Source organism: Emys orbicularis, chromosome 19, assembly GCF_028017835.1.
Source record: "Emys orbicularis isolate rEmyOrb1 chromosome 19, rEmyOrb1.hap1, whole genome shotgun sequence".
Taxonomy (NCBI): domain Eukaryota; kingdom Metazoa; phylum Chordata; order Testudines; family Emydidae; genus Emys; species Emys orbicularis.
Genome location: NC_088701.1, coordinates 21,556,319 through 21,579,137, shown reverse-complemented (window position 1 = coordinate 21,579,137; position 22,819 = coordinate 21,556,319). Strand labels below are relative to the sequence as shown.

The 22,819-nt window shown below is 60.3% G+C and overlaps 1 protein-coding gene across 1 annotated transcript; it reads right to left on the bottom strand.

The window, feature by feature from the left end:
- Positions 1-540: 540 nt before the first annotated feature.
- DCTN2 (dynactin subunit 2) lies at positions 541-22,819 on the bottom strand. Its single transcript, XM_065419294.1, has 14 exons — positions 22,739-22,819; positions 20,574-20,642; positions 6,308-6,404; positions 5,919-5,980; positions 5,031-5,129; positions 4,508-4,668; positions 3,639-3,792; positions 2,726-2,791; positions 2,549-2,587; positions 2,135-2,212; positions 1,550-1,621; positions 1,133-1,235; positions 949-1,040; positions 541-827 (listed from the first exon to the last, which is right to left on the bottom strand). The coding sequence occupies exons 1-14, from the start codon at positions 22,772-22,774 to the stop codon at positions 741-743; spliced, it is 1,215 nt and encodes a 404-aa protein (XP_065275366.1). The 5' UTR covers positions 22,775-22,819; the 3' UTR covers positions 541-740.

Below are 22,819 nucleotides of genomic sequence, written 5' to 3'. Positions count from 1 at the left end.
GCCCCCCGGGCAATGGTACAAAGCAATAAGCGCGGCATGGGCAGAGCCTGGGGGGCGCCTGGCCCGTGACGCCGGCTCAGCCATGGGGCACTGGGAGGGACCCGGCCCCAGCCCCCTTTTCCCTTGTTTTTAACTCCTCCGAGAACACTCAGGTCCGGCGGCTGGCGGGGCCCGGCCGCGCCGCCCCCCCACCCACACTACGCGCTCCCAGGCTGCTGGTGGGAATTATGCAAAGCAGGGGCTGGGCCCTGCCCCCCCTCACCGACGGGGCCTTGCTTTTGTAGACGCTGGAACCGGCCCCTGGGGAATTGGAGCTTTTCCAGGGGAGCCACTTAATTTAACAGCTGGGGGGCCGAGCGCCGCTGGCTCTTCCGCGGGGATTTTGGGGTGTTTTGTATCAATTATTAAAATGCGTATTTAAAAGCTGCGGTGTGTGGCAAGTGCCGGGCGCCAGGCCCCCCTGAAGCAGGAAGGGGCAGGGCCGGGCGCTGAGCCCCCCCCCCCCAAAAGCAGGAAGGGGCAGGGCCAGGTGTGCGAGCATACAGTGTTTAATAGTAAATAATTGTACAGGTTGATGAGCGCGAGCCCCACCCCCCTTCCTCCCTTGGGCTCTGCCCCTCACCCCGGGTCATCAGCAGCAGAGCCCCCTCCCCCCACAGAAGGGCAGGGGCTGGGGGAGGGGAGCAGGGTGGCAGAGGGACGGGCGAGCCCCCCCAGCAGCGGGTATGGGGCCACAGGGCTCACTGGGAGAGCTGCTTCACCCGCGCGTCCATGCTGGCGAAGTTCTCCTCCACGGCCACCAGGTTCTCCTTCATGGTCTTCTGGACCTGGGGGACAGAGAGCGGGTAGCACTGGGACAGGGGGCGGCCTGGGGACCCCCGGGGTGGGAGCCGCTGGGGTTCACTCGCTCCCAGGCCGGGGGGAAGGGGGTGTTGCTGGGATGCCCACCTGTGTCAGCAGCGTGGCGTTGTCCTTCAGGGAGTTGGCGATCATCTGCTGGGTGGTGTCCAGGTGGGTCAGGAGCTGCCCGAACTGCATGGCTGGAAGGGACAAGAGCCAATAGGCAGCAGCTCAGAGCCGTCCTGGGGCAGACGGGCACAGAGCCCGTTTCCCCCCTGCAGCTGCCCCTCACCTTGCTCATGCAGCTGCTTGACGGTGGCCAGTCTCTGCACCAGCGCGGGCAGGGTGGTGGCCATGGGGCTCCAGCGCTGCACGACCTCATAGAGCTGATGCACCTGGTGGCACCAGAGGGGAGATGGGGGGGGGGGGTTAGTGCCAGGCAGAGGAGGGGGTGGCTCCAAGGCCCATGCTGACCCTCCCCCCCAGCTCACAGGCAGCCCAATGTACCAGGCGTCGCGTGCCGTCCCCTCCCCCCTTCACCAGCCCCCAGCAGCCTGTGCCACCCTAGTCCCACTCTGCTGGTGACGCCAGCCCTGCCAGGCCCTAGATGGGCACCCCAGGAGGGGTGTGGGTGCAGATGATCGCAGCAGGGCGGCGCTGGCTGCCATGGCATTGGCGGGGCCGCAACGCAGGGAGGCTGGGACCTGACCTTGCTCTGGGTGTCTGCGTCCTCCACGGCCACCTTGTGCTTGGCGATTTCATTCACCTTGCCCAGGACACTCTGGGGAAGAAAAGGAGACGTGAGGATCCTAGGGGAGCAGGTGCCCCCCGCCCCGCCAGTCCCCCTCCCACCCACGAGCTGGCAGCACAGCCCCCCGCAGCGGCTGGGCCAGAAGCCAGGATGGTACCAATTCAGCAGGGGCAAGGTAGGTCCCTCGCCACCTGTGCCATGCACCCACCCACGCCACGCGCTGCCTCCTGCTGGGGCCGTGATCAGACGACCCTGGGGCAAGGGGCTGCCCCGTGCTCCTGGACCCCCAGAACCAGGGCAGCGGAGGGGAAGCATTTGTCAAGTGCGCCCTGTGCAGACACCCAGCACAGCCGGGTCCTTCCCAGCCCCTGGATCCCACCAGCCGGGCTGGGGGCGCCGGGCTCCTTCCGGTGTCACTGCACCCCAGGGCCCTGCTGGGAGCCTAGGGCAGGTGGCTGGCCCGGAGCCAGAGCTGCCCAGGTGCGACAGAAGCAGGCTCGAGGTGGGGGCCTGCCAGCTTGTCCTCCCCCCTCAGCTGCTCACCTGCAGCCTTGCCTCCACCTGGTCCAGCACAGCCACGTCCAAGGTGCTGACTTTGGCCTGCAGGATCTCCACGGTTTCCTGCGGGCGGGAGGAACGGGCTGAAACACACGAATGCCGACCCCGGGCAGCGGCCAGCGGGAGTTCACCGCCTGCACCGTGCCCAGCAGAACCCGACCCGGCCAGGGCTGCGCTGAGCGTCCTCATGGGGCTGGGCTCGGGCGCCCCACCCGAGACCGGGGGAAGCCAGATGTCACCCTGGGAGGCTGCATCCCCCCAGACCAATCTCGGAAACGCTGCCTCCGGCACGGGAAGGGACCTCAGCCCACAGCCCCCCTGGGTCTCGGTGCTCCACAGGACACCAGCGAGGCCGTAACAAACCCCCTTCCCTAGCTGGGTCCCAGCACTCGGGCTTACCATGAGGCTGGCTCCCTGCAGCCCAACCGCCAGGGGATTCTAGAAGAAAGAGAGAATGCAAGCGTGTGGAGCCGGGAGCCTGGATTTCAGAGCAGCCCGGCCCTGGGCACTACGCCCACGCCAGGCACGGGGGGGCTGGACGGCCACCCCAGCCTGATCCCCCTGCAGGGCGCTCACCTGGCTGTCCTGCTCGCAGCACACCGTGGCTTCTAGCTCGCTCAGCCGCTTCTCCAGCTCCGCTATCTAGAGCAACGGGCGAGAGGAGAGGTCAGCGATGCCCCCAGCATGCCCTGCTTCCCCGACCCGCAAGGCTGGGCCCGTGGTGCTGGAACGGTGCCTCACTGCAGGGCTCCGTCGCTGCCCAGCAAGCCCAGGTGGCCGCTCAGAGCTCCGCGCCGGCCTGCCGAGACGCGAGCTGCCCCCGCGCCGGCCGAGCAGCAAGAGACGCCAGGGCTGCCCGGGCCCAGCTGCTGCCCAAGGCTCCGCCGGCGGGTGCGATCCAGCCACCAGGACAGTCGCTGGCGGCAGCTCGCTCCTGTGCTGAGCTGTGGCACCCCAGAGCGAGAAGCCGTCCCCCGCTTCCTTCTCCCTGCTGCCCCCAGACCCTTCGTCACAGCCTCTGAATTCCCTGGCCCGCCAAAGCCCTCCCAGCGCAGGGGGACGGCAGAGTCTGACCCAACAGGCCCCCACGGGAAGCTGGGCAAGGGAGCCAGCTGGTTTCCAGCCTCAAAGGCCAGGCAAGAAATAACCATCTGCGCATGGCCCCCCCGTGCCCTGACACAGAACAGAGGGGCCCTGCCCCACAGATCTTCCCGGTGATGTTACTATGGGCTCAGGAGCAGGTTTTCAAACATCAACTTGGCTGGTATTTTCAAGTATTAACACCCCCCTCCCCCAGGGGGCAAGTAAATAAGCATTAGATGGGGAAACTGAGGCACGCCAGCTAAGTGACGTAAGAGCTAAATCGTCCAGGCCAGAGCCGGGGTAGATCCCAGGAGTTCCCGGCGCCCAGTCCTGCCCGCAGCTCTGCTGTCGCATGGCTACTGCTGCCTGGCAGACAACTCCGAACCCAGACCCGCCCCAGCCTCACCTTTGCAGCCTGAGAGAATTTGTCTTGTTCAGGTCTCGAGTGCAGCTCATAGGTCACCATATTCCCTGCGGGCACAGGGGCCTTCGACGGGCTCTTCCCTGCCCCGGGGGTGCCCCTGGCGCTCTTAGCCGCTTCTAGCTGAATGAGCAGGCGCCTGGTAAACAGAAGAGACCCCGCTGGTTTCCAGGGCCTGCGAGTGGCAGTCGCCAGCTGGGAGGTAACAGGGCCCTGCTGCTCCGGCGGGGTTAATGGGGACCGGGAGACGCCAGCCTCGTGGGCACAGCGAGGAACGGGCCAGGCTGCAGTGATGCCCGCCAACGCCCCTCGCCGCGACCACCCCAAGGCAGCTACAGCCCGGTGGATTCAATCTCTCATCCATCGGCCTCGGTTTTAATCCTTCCCCATCCCCACCGTGGTGAACAGCTAAGCTGTCATCGACCGGACGCAGGCCGCTCCTGCCCAGGAATAAACGCACCCCGGGAGCCGAGGGGCGGCTTACTGCAGCACCCCGGGGGTGGGGGGCCAGCCGGTCTCTGATTTCCGATCAGCGGCACCGAGCTCAGGAGAGGACGCTCCCTCTCAGCCCCAGCCCCGCACACCTGCCCAGGGGTCAGCAGGTCTCGCTGGCCCCTTTCCAGCAGGAGGTGCTGGGGCTGAATTCTCTCGCCCGCCACCCTGGGCACCCCCATGTTGCCGGCACAATACGGCCTCGGGCACTTGCCAGAGCAGGGCAGGCCAGGGATTTGGTCCTGGTTTATGGGGAGAAGTCGCCACAAAGGAGGTTGAGCCCCAGGATGGGAACGTCCCAGCTCCAAATGCTCCCTCGCTGAGGGACACTTGGGACGGGGAAGCAGCCGACCCGAGCTCACTTGGCGAGGGCTCCGTCGGGGTCAGTCAGGTTGATGGCTGCGTCCGGCCCCAGGAGCTTCTCCAGGTGCGTGGAGACCAGCTGCTGCTTCAGGACCACGACCTGCTTGGCGAGCGCCACGGGGCTCAGCTTCTCCTCTGCCGCCGACTCCTTCGCAGTGCTCTGCAGAGGGAGACGCTGCCGCGTTACAGCCGGGGCGTGGGGCTCTGCGGTCACGGGGACCCCCCGCCTCCCAGCTAAAGGCTCTGACAATTCTGCTCCCAGCCAGTGGCACGGGCGGGGAGCAATTGGATCTAGCTGTAGATCTCAAAGGGCTCCCTGTTTGACATGGGGAAACCGAGGCACGGAGGGGTGGAGTGACTTGGCCAAGGTCAGTGGCAGAGCTGGGCACAGAACCCAGGTTTTCTGAGTCCCAGTCCAGTGCTCTGCCCACCAGACACCACTGCCTCCCACCAGACCGGAGGGACACGGCCTGGACGTCTCACCCGATGGGGGCAGCGCACGACGCCCAAGGTGGCTCCTACCTGTATCTTCTCCACCTCTGTGCTCAGCTCGTGAACCTCATGGAGCAGCCGCTGGTACTTCTGCCGGGGCGTCTCTTTCACACCAGTGCCTTCCCCTAGCTAACGACACAGAGGGGTTTAGGTCGCATGGCCCCTCCGCTCTGGTTCAACGAATTCTAACCCTGCAACGGGGAATCGGCTTCTGCACGGGGCTCCCGCTGCGGGCCCGGGGGTGGCGGGCTGGGTTTGGGTGCCTCTCTACCGGAGGCTGATGGGAAACCCAGCCTCAGAGCCGAGGAGGACCTGAAATGGGCCCGCCAAAGCTGAGCGAGCCAAATTCACACCTCCTGAGGGCCACACGCTCCCCACCAGCAGCCACGAGGGGTCCTGACGCCCTGCCCAGTGCTGGAGCGTCGTCGCGTCAGGGTGACCATACCTCCTGCTCCGCAGCCCCTCCCCGTGTGCTCCCCAGCGGGCGACACGCGCTCAGGCAGAGGGAGGGGAGCCAGGGGGTTCACCACGGCTGGGTTTTATTCCAAGGGAGGGGCATTTCCTTCCCCCCCAGGCCAGTGACAAGCACAGCCAAAGCCTTCGAGAAACCAGCTACAGGCAGGCAGGGGCAGTAGCCCGTCACACCCGCTTTGGGCCCGAAGGTCGTGGAGTCCGGTCCCTGCCCAGGCAGCCAGCAGGGGAGGGAGTGGCGAGACCCCTCTCGGGTCGGGGGGGGGGAGCCCAGCTTGGCCTCCAGGGCCCTTGGGCTCGGGGGACGGTTTAACTTCCCTTCGGGGGACGCGCGGGAGGACGAAGGTGCCGATTTCAGCTCTTCTCTCTCCACTGAGCGTGCCCGGTACCCTCCTCCCCATGCGCACCTCAGAGCGAGACGGCGACAGAACCAGGCCGGTTACTTACAATCTCAAACTCCCCCGACTCGTAGCCTGTCCGCTTGGCTTTGCTGATGCGATCCGAGAAGTCTGCAGAGCGAGAGGAGAGAGCAATTTGCTTGGGGGACGTTAAACCAGCCCCCGGCTGAGTGCTGGGCCACGACCCCCATGGGAGGCTCCCCCGTTGGGCACGCTCAGTGCTCCCTGGCTCTCCGTAAGGACTTGGGGCAGCTGGGGTAGGACAGGAGGCAGCAGCTTGTGCCGCTCTGGGTGCCCCCCCACCCACAAACCAATCAAAGGACACAACAGCGATGCCCCCGGTTCACTTCTGCCACCGGCCAGTCGCTCTGGTTGGTGCCTCCCCTCCCACCGTTCCCAAGTGATGCAGGAGACGGGCGCCCCCCGGGCCAGCCTTACCGAGCCCTTTGGTGCCCACTCTCTTGTCCTTAAACTTGTCGTAGGCAGCGTTGGGGTTGACGATGATGTGCTCCACGCTGGTGCTCGTCAGCTCCTCCTGTGCAGACAGGCCAGCGTTAGAGACACCGGGACCACCACCCCCCCCCCAACAGCTGAGAGCACTTCCCTAGGGACACCCCCGCCCTCCGACGGGCCCTTAGCGCTGCAGGAGGCGCACAGCTGCCCTCGCCCCGGGGAGGAACAGAGTCCACCAGATGTTAATAACTTGGCCGGGGCCCGCCTGGGCCCCCTTTAAATAGCCCCTGGTGACAGGCGTGCAAACCAGCCAGGCCTGCTCAATGCCCACCGCTTCAAAGCCTTCAGCTCAGGCCCTGCCTCTGGCCCAAGCTTTCGGGGGCTATTCCGAAGTCCCTGCAGATAAAGGGGGGCTCTGATATCACTGGGAGGGGGGAGCTACAGGATAACATTAACATGCTCTTGGGTCTCGTTAGCACCAGCCAGTCCTGTGGAGCCTCGCCAGGAGCCCTGGGCCGCGAGAGGACCGCAGGGCGTGGGCTTGCAGGGCCGGCTCTTTTGTAAATGCTGACACGGAAATCAATACGGAAAATCATTTTCTGCAGACTGGCCGTTCTGAGCGACAGGAGACTCGGGGAGGGTTTTACCCGCAAAGACGCTGCGCTGGGATCCGGGGGCTCCCAACCAACAGGCAGAGAGGGAGCAGAGCCGCCAGGCTGCGAACGCTCACTCCACCCCCCACCCATGCCCCCTCCCGCCAGCAAACCGTGGTGCAACCAAGAGGAGACGCAGACGGTCAACGCAGCGGCTGACGCCCTGCTGCATTTCCGAGCAGCGGGACGTGGCCATGGATTGACAGGTCACCCTGGATTGGGGTGACTGGCTCTTGGTATCAGAGACCTGCTGAGCTATTCCTTACGAGACGTGGCCCCCCCGAGGGCTAGAGGAGCCTCTTGGGCCGCTTCCCCTGTGCGACCAGCAGGGGTCACTCACCCCAGCCTGTCTTGCCCTCTCTCTCACTAGGGGTCCCTGCACAATTCTCCTCCCAGGCTGGTCCTGCTCAGAGCTCACTGGGGAGTCGCTTCGCATGGTTGCCCCCAGCCAGCGGGACCCGGCCCTGCAGTCGCAGGGAGCGTTCGGGTGGGATCCCCCGCTCCATGCCCAGCTGCCGGCCCTGGGCCTGTACAGGCGACAGGGGGCAGCTCAGTCTGAACAGGTGGCTGGATCGCCCTGAAGCCGTGAAAAGAACCGGAGCTCCAACCCCAGAGGTCTGGAGAGTCCCAGGCCGGGCAGGGTGAAGGAAACGGCCTGGAGCACACGGCTGGGGCACCGAGCTGCACAGAGAGGGCTGCCCCCGCGGCAGATCAGGAGGGAAGCCCCAGCAAACTCTCCGGCTGCGACTCCTGCCTCCCAGCGCAGGACTCGATCTCGGCACACGGAGCCCAGCCCTCGGCTCGCCCCTAACGGCCCGCAGGGGGCCGGCCCTGGGATGATGAGAGTCTGACTTCCGCACTGGGAACAAGCCCGTCTGGCGATCGGCCTGGCTCGCGGAACGGGGCAGCCCCTGGGCATGGAGCTCTCCAGGGGTTAGGAGACGGGGCAGGCCCCGGGGGAAGGAGGGGGGCGCTAGACGCAGGCACAGGAACCTACCCCTCCTGCACTGGCCTAGGCTCGGACGCAGGCCTGAATGTTGGCGGAGGGATTTGTGCGGAGGCTGGGGGCTGCTGACCTGGATTTGCTCAGTGCTCAGAGGGTGTTAGTCAGTCACCAGGCAGTTTCAGAGGGTCAGGCCCAGAGCAGAGCCTCTCCCGCGCACAGAGAGCGTTAGTGCCAGGCAGAAACCCGCCCGCCTAGGGGTTAGTGCTAGGAGAACACCAAAGGCAGGTTAATCAAGGTTAAAGAGAAACCTTTTGTCTTTATCTCTCGCCCGGGGCTGCCTGGTCGGGGGCCTGGGTCCCGGGACCCTGCCCTGCTCTGCACTCCACGGTAACTAACCAGCTTGTAAAACCCCTAACATTTAAACACAGGGTCGAACGAGGCAGCTGGGACCCCCGAAGTAGGTTACAAACCCAAACTGTCCCCGCCGGGGAATGGTCCCTCCACGTTCAGAATCTGCCAGGGCGCCTACTGGTTTTAGGGCATTTCGACCTCAGCCCTGGCCAATCTCGCTGGGCTGAATCTCGACATTCGAGGGAAACCCCGGGAGCTGTCCAGTTTGAGACGCTTGCTCGCGTTAGGTTACGTCGAATGGGCTGAAGGCTTTAAAGCTGGCACCCTTTTAAACAGCCAAGTTATTAATATTGGAAAAATCTGCTACTGAGCATCATGAAGCTCTCTGGGGCAGGGGCCATCTCTCGGTCCTAGCACAACGGGGGCCCGGGCCAGGCCTGGGGAGTCAAGGGGCAGCGATCAGTTTCAGTCCCTCGAGATGGATTCGCCCACTGGACCCGATTGGCACCAAGCAGCCATTAAAATGAAGGGGACGCTCCTCAGAGCTAGCCCCGTGCTGCTTTCTCCAGCTCCGCCAGCCCCTGTCCTGGAACGCGGGGGGGCAGAATCCGGGTTTGCTCTATTTTAGATGCCGTTACAGAATTCAGCCTCCAGCACGTGGGGCTGCGATGAACGGCTGGGGCGCGTTTGGAACGCCGGGGAAAGGAGGCCTCATGACTGCTGGCTGGGCAGGTGCCAGTAACGACCATTTGAGATTACGAACGGTGACTCGGAGCTTTCGTGCCGGCCAGGACAGGGGCTCCCAAACTGCAGGCCGCACGTGAGCTTGACGGGCCCATTGAGTTCAGATCGTGAACTGTGAGCGTTTGGGAGCCGCTGGTCTCGGGCTGGGGAGTAATAATGCCCAGTGGTTAGAAGTGATGGGAACAGCCTGGCTACGAGACCCCCAGCAAGGGGAGGGGGGCGGGGCAGCAATCAAGTTTTGCTCTGGTGCCCGAGGGTCAGTAAAGACAAAAGGTTACAGCAGCTGCTCGCTCAGCAGAACATTCAAGCAGACGAGAGGTCAGGCTCCTTACCAGCTCCTTGCGTTTTCCCAGAGGTGAGAAAGTCAAAGAAAAGTTAGGAGGGCAGGGAATGGGGGGGGGGGGGGAGAGAAAAAGACAAAAATCGTATTAGAAGCTTGTCACATGCACTACACCCCAGTTTACACAGTCCCCACGCACGGACCCCCCCATCTCGCAAAGCTAGCAGCCGGCCCGCGGCAGGGGAGTTCACTAGCACCACTGCCGCTTTCCTAGCAGCTACGAGGATCTGGGGAGCTTCGGAGAGGACAAACGTGGAGCAGCGGGATTCAGCCAGCGGCACCCGGGTGTTAGTCACGCCGGCAGAACGCGCCCAGGGGCTCCATCGCCTCCCGCTGCAGGGCCCCAGTGAATTTAGCTTCTGAACGGCTGGCTGTTCCCGGGCTGGCGTGTGCACGGACGGGGGCTTAGCTCACTGAGCTGCAATGGCAGATGGTGGCCCCTGGTAGCAGCGGGACGGGAAGGAGCGTTTGAGGGGGAGCTGTGGAAAAGTCTGACGGGTCGCACAGAGGCAGCTCTCCCCCCCTCCCAGCTCAGGGAATAGCAGACAAATACCCACGTTAGCTGAAGGGATCGCGGCGGAGGAGACGCCCTCGAAGGCAGGCGCCCGGATGCAAGGGCACGGCAGGGAGGGGCTTTCCACAGCAGCCCCTCCGCCTAGGCGGGCAGCTAGGCTGACATTTTCAAAGCCATTAATAGCAGCAGCAGGGAAATTCTCCACCTCGCCACCCCCATCATCTCTAGGAGGCCATTTCTGAAGCTGTGGTCTGGAGGACACTCTCCCGCCAGCCCCAGGAAAGCCAGGCAGGGAGCTGCTGGTGCCCAGCGTCTCTGCACCCTCTGCTTTCTGTTCTGCTGCTCTCCCGACGGCTGTTCCCCCAGGGCAGCAGGAGGCCGGCTGTGGTCTAGAGGTCACAACAGACCCGGGTTCAAGCCCTGCCTAATCCTTCACCGAGTCACCGGGAGCCAAACCGCTGGCCTCCTTCCACCTCAGCCAACCAACCAGGCAGCTGGGTGAAAACCAAGATGGGGCCTCAGTGAACGCCAAGCGGTGCACCTGAATCAAGCCAGCCTGGGGGGAGAGCCAAAGGGGGGTGCATTTGCCTGACCCCTAAGGAGATGCCTTCTTCTGGCTACTAGTTCCGCTAGCCGGCTTGCGTGTGGCTGGTCAAGGGGGCTAGGCATTACCTGCTCTACAAGCCACTGGAATTGGAGCATAGCACGAGATAGGACCCAGAATCACCTCGCACCTGGACTGCCAAGAGGTACTGCTTCACCCTGGGGAGGCTGGGAGGGGTTTCCTGCCAGCGTTCTCTTTCCAACGCCCTCACCACCTGCCTTCTGCAGAGGGTGGGCAACTCTGCCATCCCCCAGCCCGGCCCCCTTCAGGCATATCCGGTGCCTGCTGCCGGGGTAGGAGCAGGTCTACAGAAAAGATGAAAAGGACACCCGGGGTGGGGGGGGGGGCTTCCGACCTGCCTTGTGCACCAGCTTCACCCCAGCGGAGTTCCCAGCTCGTGAGAACACCCTGGAAACACGACATCAGAGAACTGGAGAGAGCCAAAGCCTGGAATGGAGCCAGCACCCGTCTGTGGAAGATGAAACCCCCATGGCGTGGGGCCAGGTGCCCCCCAGCTCTCGGCTAAGAGCCTCCAACGGTTCAGGCTTAAAGACTCTTCCTTTGGACTTTTAGCCAGATGCTAAAGAGAAGTCCCCATGGGCTCAGCCAATGGAGCTGCCCTGGGGGAGCTGGCTTGCGGGAGCACTGGCCCAGCCGGTTACGGCTGGGTGGCAGTGATGCTGCGCCCTCCCAGGTCTCCCCACGTACAGGTGGACGGCAGCATTCATAGGGGAGGACGGGAAAGGGCTCAGACTAGCCAGTATCCCAAGGCATCCTCGGGGGACCAGGAAAGCACCCACCTGCCACTGGATTGGGGAGGGGAAGCTGGGGCCCCAGCCTGAGACACTGGGGAGGGGGAGCTGAGAGGGAAACCTCCGAACTGACACCTGCCTGACTTGGCCACCTGGAGGGGCAAAGCGACAGCAGGTCCCTGCCCAGATCCATGCTGCTGCTGGGGGCACCTGGCTGGCTCCACACACTGCAGTCAGCCAGGCGAGGGGAGCTGTGGCGTAGCTGCACTCACCGCTGGGGTTGCTTCTTCACGCAGACAAGGGAGTCGAGCAAGGAGCCCGAGGCCACCCTGGATCCGCACCCTGAGCGCCCAGGAGGGCAGCGGCTGCTCGGCCAAACCAAAGCGAGGGGGGAAGTCAGAGGGGCCATTTGATGCCCTCAGAGATCAGCAGCACTTAGCCATGGCTTAAACTAGGGTCGTTCTGCCTGGCATCTGGGGCCCACGCTGAGACCCCGTCCACTGAGCAACTGGGAACAAAGGTTCCAGCTTTCAGCAAGCTAATCAGAGGTGCCCCCGAGGCACCTTTTGCAGGGTGTTTTGGCCCACCCCCGACCTGCGCACCTTCTCCTCAGGCCGTCACCCCCAAGCCCTTCCCAGAGGTAACACAACAGCAACTGCCGAGCTCAGGTGTGATGCACACAACACCCCCCATTCCCTCAAAATGTCCCATGGGGCTAATGGAGGAAGGTACAAAAAGGGGCACTGACTTGCCTACAGTCACAGTCAGAGGTGTGAACACCCGGCTCCCGGGCCCCAGCTGTTCTAACCAGTAGACCAGACTCTCTCCCAGAATCGGTGGCTACCATCTGGAGGTTTTTTTTGGGGGGGGGAGGGGTTTTAGTTAAAAGATCCGTTGGAACAACAAAATCCATGCACGCTCCTCAGGAGAGGAGACTTCTGCCGGAGGCCAGAGCGACACAGGCTCACGGGATGCTCCCCAGTGGAGATGACATGCGGAGAAACACCCTCCACCTCCTAGACAAAGGCCGGAGCCACCCACAGTGGCGGTGCGGGAACGGCCGCAGGGAGAGCCGCGTTTACCCAGCCCGTGAGGAGCGCGAGTCATTTCTCGGGGGAGGAAGGGATTAAGAGCACCATTTCTCCTCCTCGGGGCGAGCCGGCTCCTGGCGCTGCCGTGAAAACAGGGGGACATGAAAGGGAAAGCTAGTCCAAAAGGATACGGTGGGCTTTTCACCTCCAGAGCGCCCAGCCAGCCTGCAGCTGGAACGTACTCACCCGGAGAGACGATCGCCATTAAACCACCAGAGCAATCAGCGGATTGGAAAGCGGGCCCCACCCGGCGCCTCAATCATTCCAAGGATTCCCCCAGAGATTCGGGTGGCCAGACGGGGCATGCCAGGATACCCAGGCTCTACCACTGCCATTTCACAGGCTAGAGGTTACACTAATCCCTTAGCTGGAGGTCATTAAACCGCCTGATTGACTGTTCGTTCTGATTGTCAGAAATAAACACAGGCCACCAAGAACCACCCCCAACGCCGGGCCCTCACAGACCCCAGCGGGCCACCTTGCAGGGATTACAAATTGAGGGACAGATTAAAAAAAAAAAAGGAAAGACCCTGTGTCCTGCCCCAGCTGTCACCTGGGCTCCCCATGGCAGCACCTGCAGAGCAGAATTGTTAAGTAGGCCTCAGTCGGATTTGTTTCACCAGAGGACGGGATTTCTAGGGGGGGGGTTTCATTCTCTATCACCGTGTTGCCAGACAATAGCCTTCACCTTTAACAGTAAAGCAGCCCGCAGGCTCCAGGTCCCAGCATGCCACGTTACAGTCTGACCCAAGCAGTCTGGTTGTGTCGTCATAACAATGCCCGGCTGCCTCCCGACACAGAGAGCCAAGCCCCAAGCATCTTACCATCGCGTTTCAGGCATGACGCCCGAGGGGGTAGGATGAGGAAAGCCAGGAACAGCAGCCGTCGGCTGACCGGATGAGGGCTAGCACCCGGCCAGGGACAGCACCCCACGGGGCTACGTGGCGAGGGCTAGTGCCCGGCCAGGGACAGCACCCCACGGGGCTACGTGGCGAGGGCTAGTGCCCGGCCAGGGACAGCAGCCGTCGGCTGACCGGGCGAGGGCTAGCGCCCAGCCAGGGGCAGCAGCCGACTGCGCTTGAACTCGATGAAGTGGGCGGGTGGGGGGCAGTGGGAAATCTCGGGGGAGGGGGGCACGTGGCCCGATCCCCAGGCGAGGAAGATGGTTAGTTTGCATGGTCGGGAAGAGAAGCGTCCCGGGAGGGTGCAGGTGTCAGAGAAGAGGAGGCTGCAGTAACCATGGCAGGAGGTGGAGGGGGACCTGGGCTGGGTACCATCTTTGAAAGGCTACATTGCATTCTGGGACCAGCACACCCCTTTATATTAGAGCAGGACAGCGAGTCTGCTCCGTTTCATGCCAGTTACCCCGGGGCGCCTGCCACGCAGCCCCCAGAGCCCTCGGCAGGGCACCGTGCGGGTGCACTAGCCTGGATTTAGGCTCCTCTTTTGTTTTTCCCACTCCAGGCGAGAAATCCCCATTAACCAAACCTTCCTCCTGCTAAAACCAACGTCCAATTCCTCGTTTTCCTCTGCTCCGGCTACATGCCTTAGTGCGGGGAGAGAGAACGCTGCCCCGGGCCCCACGCCAATTTCACACCCGTACCTTGATTAACCCAACAATCATCTTGAAATCAGACCCCCCTGAGTTCAACAAGTTGGGGGGAGGGGGGCGGTTAACGACTGGGATTTAAAACTCTTAGCTACATTCACAACAAAGCGCGGTGCAGATTTATCCGCATGCAAAAATCAAATTCCAAAGCATGCAAAAGAGAAGCGTTGTAATGGTCTTACTTGTGCAAACTAGAATCCAGGCAAAGTAGTGAAAAGGCAGGGGGGGAAGAGCATTAGGAAAACTCAGGTAAGTTCAACTGCGCAACAGTCAATCAACACAATAAAGCAGTATTAGCTGGTACCCCAAAACGGGAGGGGTTGTCTGAGGAGCTGCAGGGACGGCCCCGCCCTACGGGCTGCGCTCGAAAGCACTCACTGCAATACCCAAAGTGCACTAGCTAGGGAGGCAACTGGAAATTCTTCAGCATCATTAATTCATGTTGCCATTCGAAGACGCCAGTCGCAGACGCACAGCACACGCCCAGAGAAGCCAGGCTGCCGCTGGTTTCTCCGAAGCAAGCAGGCCAAGGTGCCATTCCGGGCATACAGAGCTCACAGCAGCTGCTACCAACTGACTTGGGCCGAGGCTGCTGTTTGCATTAATTTGTTGCTGGCAGGGGAGGGAAAAAAACCTAAGCTAGCTGAAAGTCCCCAATTCAGACACCGTTTGTGGCATTTTAACCTGGGGCAATTCATTTTAAATTGAGTTCAACGCTGATTTGTTTATTTTTTTAAATCTAGTCTCTCTTTTAAGCCCTTCGAGCAGACAATAATAAAAACACCGTAGAGCACACCAGCAGGGCACTGCCGCGGGGCGTTACTGCATTAGATACCGCCAAGTTAATCCGGCCAGTGGCCCTGGATTCATACGGTGGAAGGGGCGTCTCGCGTCTGCACACGCTGCTCAGGCTCCCGGGTTTGGAATCTCATTTAGTACATCGGGCTGAAATTGGTTTAAAGGGACGGCAGAAATAGAATTCCACTGAACCAAGGTCTAGTCTCAGCGATAACGTTGCAGCTTTCAGGTCCAGAGGTAGCGAGAACCGTCCTGGGGAGATCTATTTACCAAGAGACCAGCTCACGCATGCGGGGCTCAAAATGGGCAAGGGGAAACGGAAGAACGTGAACAAGGCAGCGGTGCCCTAAAACCTCTGGGCTTTAATCGCTAAGTCTGGAGCTCAGAAGAACATGCACCTGCTCCTAAGGATAAAAGCAGCCTGAAGGCTTCAGCGTCAAGCATGTCTTGCCTATGGGGACTGGGGACTTAACTCCTGCAGCCAGGAATAGCCTGGAGCCCAGAGCACCAGTGAAAGTAGCCCCACGCTTCAAGCAACCTCTCAGCACAGGTGCAAGGACAGATTTGGTTCCAAATGCAGCACCATGGCCAAGCTTCGCAAGATTGTTCGATTCCCACTGCAAACCACCAAACCTTGCCAGCGGCGAAGCCAGCAAAAGGCCCGTAGCTTGTTCTGGGAAAGATCATCTTGGAGAAAAGTACATTAGACTTAGCAATTAAAAACCGAATTATCCCCGCTGCAGCAGGGGTAACACGTGGCGGCTGGATCAGATTATGCTGCCAGGAAAATGAATTTCATAAGCCAATTAAAAGCTACATAGAAACGAATATAAAAATGGTCATATTAGGAGTGCAGGTGCCCTCTTCAGGGGAAAAACGAGCCGCTAACCCTGGGTTTGGGCAGAAACGTCTGAGCGTGTGTTGTTTTAATACGGGTGTGTAATTTACAAGTCAGGTCTCTAGTCCACAATGCCGGGGCTGGGTCCATAGTCAGATTATTGGCACAACCGGTCCCTGGGCGTAGCTCCCTCTAGGCCAGTGAGGCTCAGCAGGACAATGAGCCAGCTCCCAGGGTAGACCAGCATCTCCCGCTGCTCACCTGGAGAAGGACGTGGGGCTGGGCACAGGCTCAGTTTTAGCCCCCTTAGGGCAGGCTGAGAGAGACCTCGGGAGTATGGAGGCAAATTGGCTACAGGCAGGAGGCCATTAAAGAGAGACGGGGCCACCCAATGGGGCATGGTCTCCATCCCAGCTTCTGAAGGCCTCGACACAGGCGGGGCGAGAGCAGCCACAAAACCGCTGTGCTTCCACGTGGGAAGTTCCCACTTCAGAGTCAATGGCCGAGCTCTGTGGAGTTCTCTACAACGGGGATGCGCCCAGCTGCGAAGCAGCAGGCCTGGGAAAACAGCCATCCCACATGGGCCAGCATCCACCCCGTGCCTTCGGCGCCCGTTTCTCACACAGCACGGCAGAGAGAACCTGGGAGAAGCGGGCCGTTTCTTTGGGTGAAATCCTGCTCTCGAGTAGGATCGTGTGCCAGGGCCGGGGTGGCTGGACAGCCATGGGTTGCAGAGGAATTGCCTGCCCTGCACATCGGGTACGGAGCAGTGTCGGGGCCTGCTCCGTATTTCACTCGCCTGGTTTCTGACCAGCCTCCAGAAGCGTGGTGAGTTTACACCTTCATTTACCCTGGTCTCCTGACTGCGCCAACTCAAATGGCTAACATGCCAGCAGCAATCGCGAGCGCCACACAAACACAGACACTGACCACACTGCCGGACACAGCACCACGCAGGTAGGCCAATGATAACTGAGTGTGCCAAGCCAAGCCAGCTCCCAGCCACCCTGCAATGGCGTTTCCATCTGGAGCCTCACTGCAGAGCATGTTGCCCAGAGAAAGCCCGAGTGACTCAAACCCTCTCGCCAAAGGCAAGCGACAAAATCAACGTGGGGGCACCTTGCTGGGCACCCACAGCTCCCATTCACCTATCTGACTGCCACGTAACCTGGCACGCACGGGGACAGGGCTTCTTCAGTGCTGCCCCTGTACGCCACGCGGACCCCAGGGCTCAGGGAAATTCCAGCACAACGGAGTAGCAAAGAGTCGGGCTAAGCAAGAGGGGTATCTGATTGAGAGTCTAAAGGCTGAGCTGTGGCATCCGACAGCGCTTGCGTTCAGTGTACATGTGTGACGAAGTGGGGGGGTTTCTTGTTTTTTCCTTGTTTTCCAATGGTTTGCATGCAGAGGGGGTGGGACTCAGTTTCCCTGGTTGTTACTGGTTTAATGAGGTGAGGGGAGAGGGAGTTTGTTGTTGTAGAGGACCGGAGAGGGAACTTGGGACCCCAGCCAACGGCCTGGAGGACGGATACCTCAGCGACTGGTGACCTGGCGACCCAGATGCCCAGCTCAGGAGTCACAGCTGGTTCCAGCCAGTGGGAGGACAATGGGCTGTGACGAGAGGACCCCATGACCTAACCAGCCAGTTCCAGCCAGAGGGGGCCAGAGGACAGAAGAGGGGAGAGGAGGCCCAGGCGACCCTGTTTACGACTGTTCACCTGGAGAGAAGACAATGGACAGAGGCGGGGCTTGGGGCCAGTGATATCAGATGCCCAGCTGGGAAGCAGGGGGGCTCTGGGCTGAAGAGGGGGAGCAGGCAGAGCCCACCTGGGGAGACTGGGATGTGCTGTGCTGAGGGAGGCCAGGCCTGAGGCCCTGAGAGTTTCCTGTGCTGTGTTCAACTCTCAATAAACCCTCCTGTGTTACATTGGCTGAGAGTCGCTCCGGGCTAGAGAACAGGGTTGCATCAACCCCTTCGGGGGGTGGAGGCCCCGGGGGTCCAGAGCGAGGGGACTCCCTGAGGAGGCCCACGGCAGATACAGACATACTAAGACTCAGAGAGGTGCGGCTACAGGAGGTGGAGGGGCCTAACCCTGGGAGAGAGTGGACCCCCGAGAAGGGCTGTCTCACTGAAAGGGGCACCCCCCACGGACCGCACGGGGCCAAGAGTGGGCATGATCTGTGAGTCCGTGACAACATGATGGAGGGGAAGGACTCGCAGCCCGAGAAGATGGTAGGACAGCCAGGAAGCTAAGGAAGGGGGAAGCCTTAGTGCGAAGTCAGAGCAAAGAGGCAATTGACCAGACCCCTAAGTGTGGTCCCTTCGTTGCAGAGATCCAAGCCCGAGCTGGAGGAAGTGGGAAGGGCACCGGGGGGGAACACGCTGCACTGCGAAAGCTAAACCTCTGACTAATGAGGGAAGCGATTCGTTACATCGGAGGCTGGTGGAGGATGCGCACACTCCTTCGTTTCCCACCGTCACCACGTATCTGTAAGCCAGCCTAGTCCTCACGGCTCCACTTTCCTGCTTACGTTAAACCCTCAGGTAGGCCGCGAGAGCTGCAGAGAAGGGAACCCCCTCGCTTCCTTGTGGGTGCTACACAACATGGCCACTCAGGGTGTTCGTTACCGCCCCCACCTTGGAGAACATTCTTTTAACGCCCCTTCTGTCTGCTCCTGTGAATCAGCCAAGCCCTTGACGCTGATTCGAGCAGAAAGACCCACGTCTCCCCCAAGTGCTGACCTACTTTCCAGGTTTGTTGCAGAAGTGTCTCCAACTTGGGTTGCTGCTTTTAAGCTCATTTTCAATCAAAACCGGGCGATTTTTCTCCCAGCTCCTGGTCTAGTCACTTGCACCAGAAACGCCAGCAAGATTCCAAATGCTACAGACCGCAATCCTTCTCACGCTCGTCCAGGCGCCCGAGCCGGGCACAGCTCCGGGCCGCAACAAGATGCCACAACCCTAGGCCATGCTATGGCAGCTACTCCTTGACTAAACAGTGCCCTGCTAAAAGCTTCCGACTCAGAGGCCTGAGACTTGGGAGGAAAAGGACTTCGAAAGCAGGGCAGAGAACCCTCAACTCCCAGCTGGCGATAGGTCACGATAAATCACCCGTATGACATTAGTCTTTGCTCAGCAAGGGAAATTCACCCGTTCTCTCTCAAGCTACCAATTGCGCTTTGGAGGGCACCGATTGCCAGAGGATTGCAACGCATTTTGTAAATGTTACCCCAGGCGGTGGGAAAAGATCCTTTCCATTTTACAGCTGGGAAAACCAAGGCCCAGAAAGGGCCAGCGACCTGCCCGCGGCCTCTCATTCCCATCAGGGTGGATCCGCCCCACCCCTGGGTACGTGAGCATTGATCTGAGGGCAGGGATGACAAAGGCAAAGCCATCACTCAGTCCTGGCTTTCACTGCTCCTCTATCACCGCTTTTTGTCACCTTCAGCACACAGCTGGGGCAAGAGAAGCTGTTCCTGGCAGGCAGGCAGCATGCGGGGAGTCGCGTTTCAAAGTGGTGCACAGCTCAGCCTGCGACCCCCAGCACCGCACCCACCACGTCCCGTTAATGAGACTGTCTCCAGGGCACGCCCATTCCTGCTGCTATTTTGAGATGCTTTAAACCCTGAGCCTCTAGTGTTCCCTCAGTGCCTGCAGCCTGCATTTCCCGGGCGTTTTAGTCAGCTCCTTCCCACCCCTGAAAACTCCCTTTTCTAAAGCAAGACGCCATGAGGCCAATGTACCTTCTGCAATTCCCCTGCTGAGCACAGCTCCCGCAGAAGGCTCAACAGACCCTGCGCTCCCCACAGCGATGAGATGTTAGACCGTTTGCTTTTACAATGGGCTCAGGCCAAACTAGGCGCAAGACCCAAACACTGAGAGTTTAATGGACGCTTTCAGTCGGCGTTTTCCCCTGGGCAGCCTCATGCAGGCTACAAAGCCACGGTGTGGATTTCCTGGGGCACGGGAGTGCATTAGGCATCACTGAAGAACGGTCGGCAGCGTCAGAGCTGCTCTCGTATCAGAAAGAGAACGCATTCGAATCAGGACCGGGTTTGGCCAGCTGTCATTTCTAGTCCTCAAAGCCTCATCTACACCAGGGCTTTTGGCAAACGTTTTCCATTTGCCGGGAGCGCTGACAGAGCCTGCCTCCATGTTTGACACCGTGTTGCTTAGCCCTGGCGCTGCGCAGCTAGACAATAAGGCGTTTAAAGCGTCAGCAGCTACAGAAGCCTGGCCTACACCGAGACTTCCCCAGTGTTAGCAACAGTGGGGTTTTGTTCTGGTTTGTTGCCCAAACCCCTACGGCATACATACAGCCACAGCCCGACTGCAGAATGTACAGCAGCCGGATTTGCTTCACTAGCTACAAGAAAAGCCATCTCTCTTTGGTGTTATGCCTGGCAAGGAAAGCCCAAAGGCATATTTCATAGACCAGAGTTCCAGGATTCCCCAAATATATATTTGTAGTTTGAAAATAAAATGCCAAGATGTCATCTGATTTTTAACCCACTCCCACCCCACTATCTTGCATTTAACCAAACAAACGTGGTGAGCACCTCACGTCAAAGGGAGAACAGTCCCTTTCTGACTACCAAGCTCAACTGTATTTAAAGCAGATAATCTCTCCAGTTGCCACTAGACCCAATTCCAGTTTGGAAGAAAGTGATGAAGAAAAGCAAAGGGCCTCTTCAGAGATTTCCTTCCCCAAAGCCTTACGCAAGTTCTCCTTTGGGATGATGAAAAGGATTTAACAGATGTTTATGAGGGCAGCATTTCTAGAAGAGGACTGTCGCACCTTCCTTGCTAGGAACTATTCTGAAAACAGTACCATTTTATGAGCTTTCAGCTACCCAGATCTGCTGGAGTTTTACACCCAATACGGCACAGTTACCGGAGTCATTTGGGCAAAAGCAGCTTTGGAAATGATTCGGGATTGGCACACCCACTTATCACGGCCCTCCAACCACAACGCTAGTCAGAGAGCTGTTGCGTTCCACACGACCTTACCGCATCGAACTCCGCCTGGTCGTCTTCTGGGAGATCGCTAGTCTCGTAAACGTCTGGCTCGTTCTTGGCCTAGAAGCACAAATGCGTTATAGTCAGGACAGCTGGCAGTTCTGGACAGACGCAGCTCTTATTGCAAAGAATAGCACCCAAAGCGAGTGCCCGCCTCACACCGCCAGGTACACAGAGAACACGTCTGCTTCCAGGAAGTATATTAGAGAGACACGGTGGGTGAGGTAATCTCTTTTATTGGACCAACTTCTGTTGGTGAGAGAGACAAGCTTTCGAGCTTCCACAGAGCTCTTCTTCAGGTCTGGGAAATGTACTCAGAGCGTCACAGCTAAATACAAGGTGGAACGGATTGCTTAGCATGAGTAGTTAGCACTTATTTCGAGGGACCGTTCAAAGTGAAGTGGCCAGTGTCTCTATTAAGTTTGTGATTTTTAGCGTCTAGCAAAGTTATGAATTTAAGCTCCCAGGGTCGTTTGTAGATGTTGTGCAGGTTTCCTTCAAGGACAAGACCAGATCTGGAGTGATCGCTTTGGGAAGAAGTGTTCACCCACGGGTGAGATGGTGGGTCTTTAATCATTTTTCTGGGCCAGTTCATTCGAGAGCGTAGCGATTGTGTCGTTTCACCCACATAGTTGCTACTGGGGCATTTGGTGCACTGGGCGAGGTACACCACACATTGTGATGGGCACATGTAGGACCCATGGATCTTAAAAGGTGGGTTGTGGGGGTACTGAACATCCAGGAAGTACGTTGCTTCCTTCACAAAGGGAAGCAGTTCCTAACATTTGGGGGAGAAGGCCTCAACTGTGCCAGCTGGTGCCTGGCACTGCCAATCATTAATCTGTGCACGTTCTGAAGTTTGGGCTAACCCAAATGACAGACACATGTAACCCTATAACGAGGACATACAGATTTGCATGACAAACATCTTAGCAACAGCATCCTATTTTTCCCACCTATGACAACATCACCCCAGAGCTAGACTAAGCAACGCCAGCAGTTCTGTACGTGTCTCTGCAGACAGCAGTCCCTAGCGGTTATCCAGCACTTTTCATCCAGAAGCCTCAAAGCACTTTGCAAAGGAGGGCAGGGTTGCTATCCCCATTGTACAGATGGGAAACTGAGGCACAGAGGGGAAAGCGATTTGCCCAAGGACGCTCAGGAGGCCAGTGGCAGAGACAGGAACAGAGCCCAAGTCTCCTGGGTCCCAGTCCGGTGCTCTAGCCGCGTGGCCACACTGCCTCCCTGATGAGACGTGGAACCCGCTGCAGGTGCTCAGGGTCCATTTACCTCGTACAAAGGACGCTCTGACACGCCAGAGCAGGAACCGCAAGCGCCGGTGTTTGCGGGGTGGGAAGGGAGACCCAGGAAACCAGCTCCCAGGAGAACGGTGGGAAGCCCCAGAGTTTGGCGCCGAGGAGGTCCGGGGGGCTAAAATCGGGTGCCAGGGGAAGTGCTGGGCCCCGTGAGAAGGAGACAGAGCAGCGCCCTGGGGGGAGCTAGGCTGGGACTTCACCCCCTCACTCGCATCAAACCGCAACGCCCCATTCGGGAACATCCCCCACGCACCGGGGTTCGGCGGGGAGCACCCAACAGCACAGGGGGCTCCAGGGACAGAAGTGACTCCGCCCCCCACGGCTCCCCCAACCACCCTCCCCCCACAACTCCCCCAACCACCCTCCCCCCAGTTACCCCACAGCCCCCCAGTTACTCCCACCCACTCACTGCCTCCCCCCAGTTATCCCCACCAACCTCCCCCCACAGCCCCCCCAGTTACCCCCACCCACTCACTGCCTCCCTCCCGTTACCCCACCCCTCTTCCCACAGCCCCCCACCCACCCTCCCCCACAGATCCCCACCCCTCCCCCCACAGCCCCCCAGTTACCCCCACCCACCTCCTCACTGCCTCCCCCCACACAGCCCCCCAACCACCCGCCCCCCAGTTACCCCACAGCCCCCCATTACCCCCACCCTCCCCTCCCCCCACAGCCTCCCAACCACCCGCCCCCCAATTATCCCCACCCCTCCCAACCACCCGCCCCCAGAGCCCCCCCAGTTACCCCCACCCACTCACTGCCTCCCCCAGTTATCCCCTCCCCTCCCCCCACAGCCCCCCAACCCCCCCAGCTATCCCCACCCCTCCCCCCCGCACTCACGATGCCGGGCAGCTCCGCGTACTTGGGCTCGGCCATGGCGGCGGGGCCGGGTCGGGGCCTGAGCTGGAGTCACCGGGGCCG

What these genes read in the sequence shown, in the direction of transcription:
- DCTN2 (XM_065419294.1), bottom strand. Translation starts at nt 22,774, where the DNA reads ATGGCCGAGCCCAAGTACGCGGAGCTGCCCGGCATC. An exon ending in CCCGACGGAGCCCTCGCCAA is followed by an intron (nt 3,793 to 4,507) that starts GTGAGCTCGGGT and finishes TCTGTTTACCAG; the next exon opens with GCGCCTGCTCATTCAGCTAG. An exon ending in TGCAGGGAGCCAGCCTCATG is followed by an intron (nt 2,213 to 2,548) that starts GTAAGCCCGAGT and finishes TCCCGCCCGCAG; the next exon opens with GAAACCGTGGAGATCCTGCA.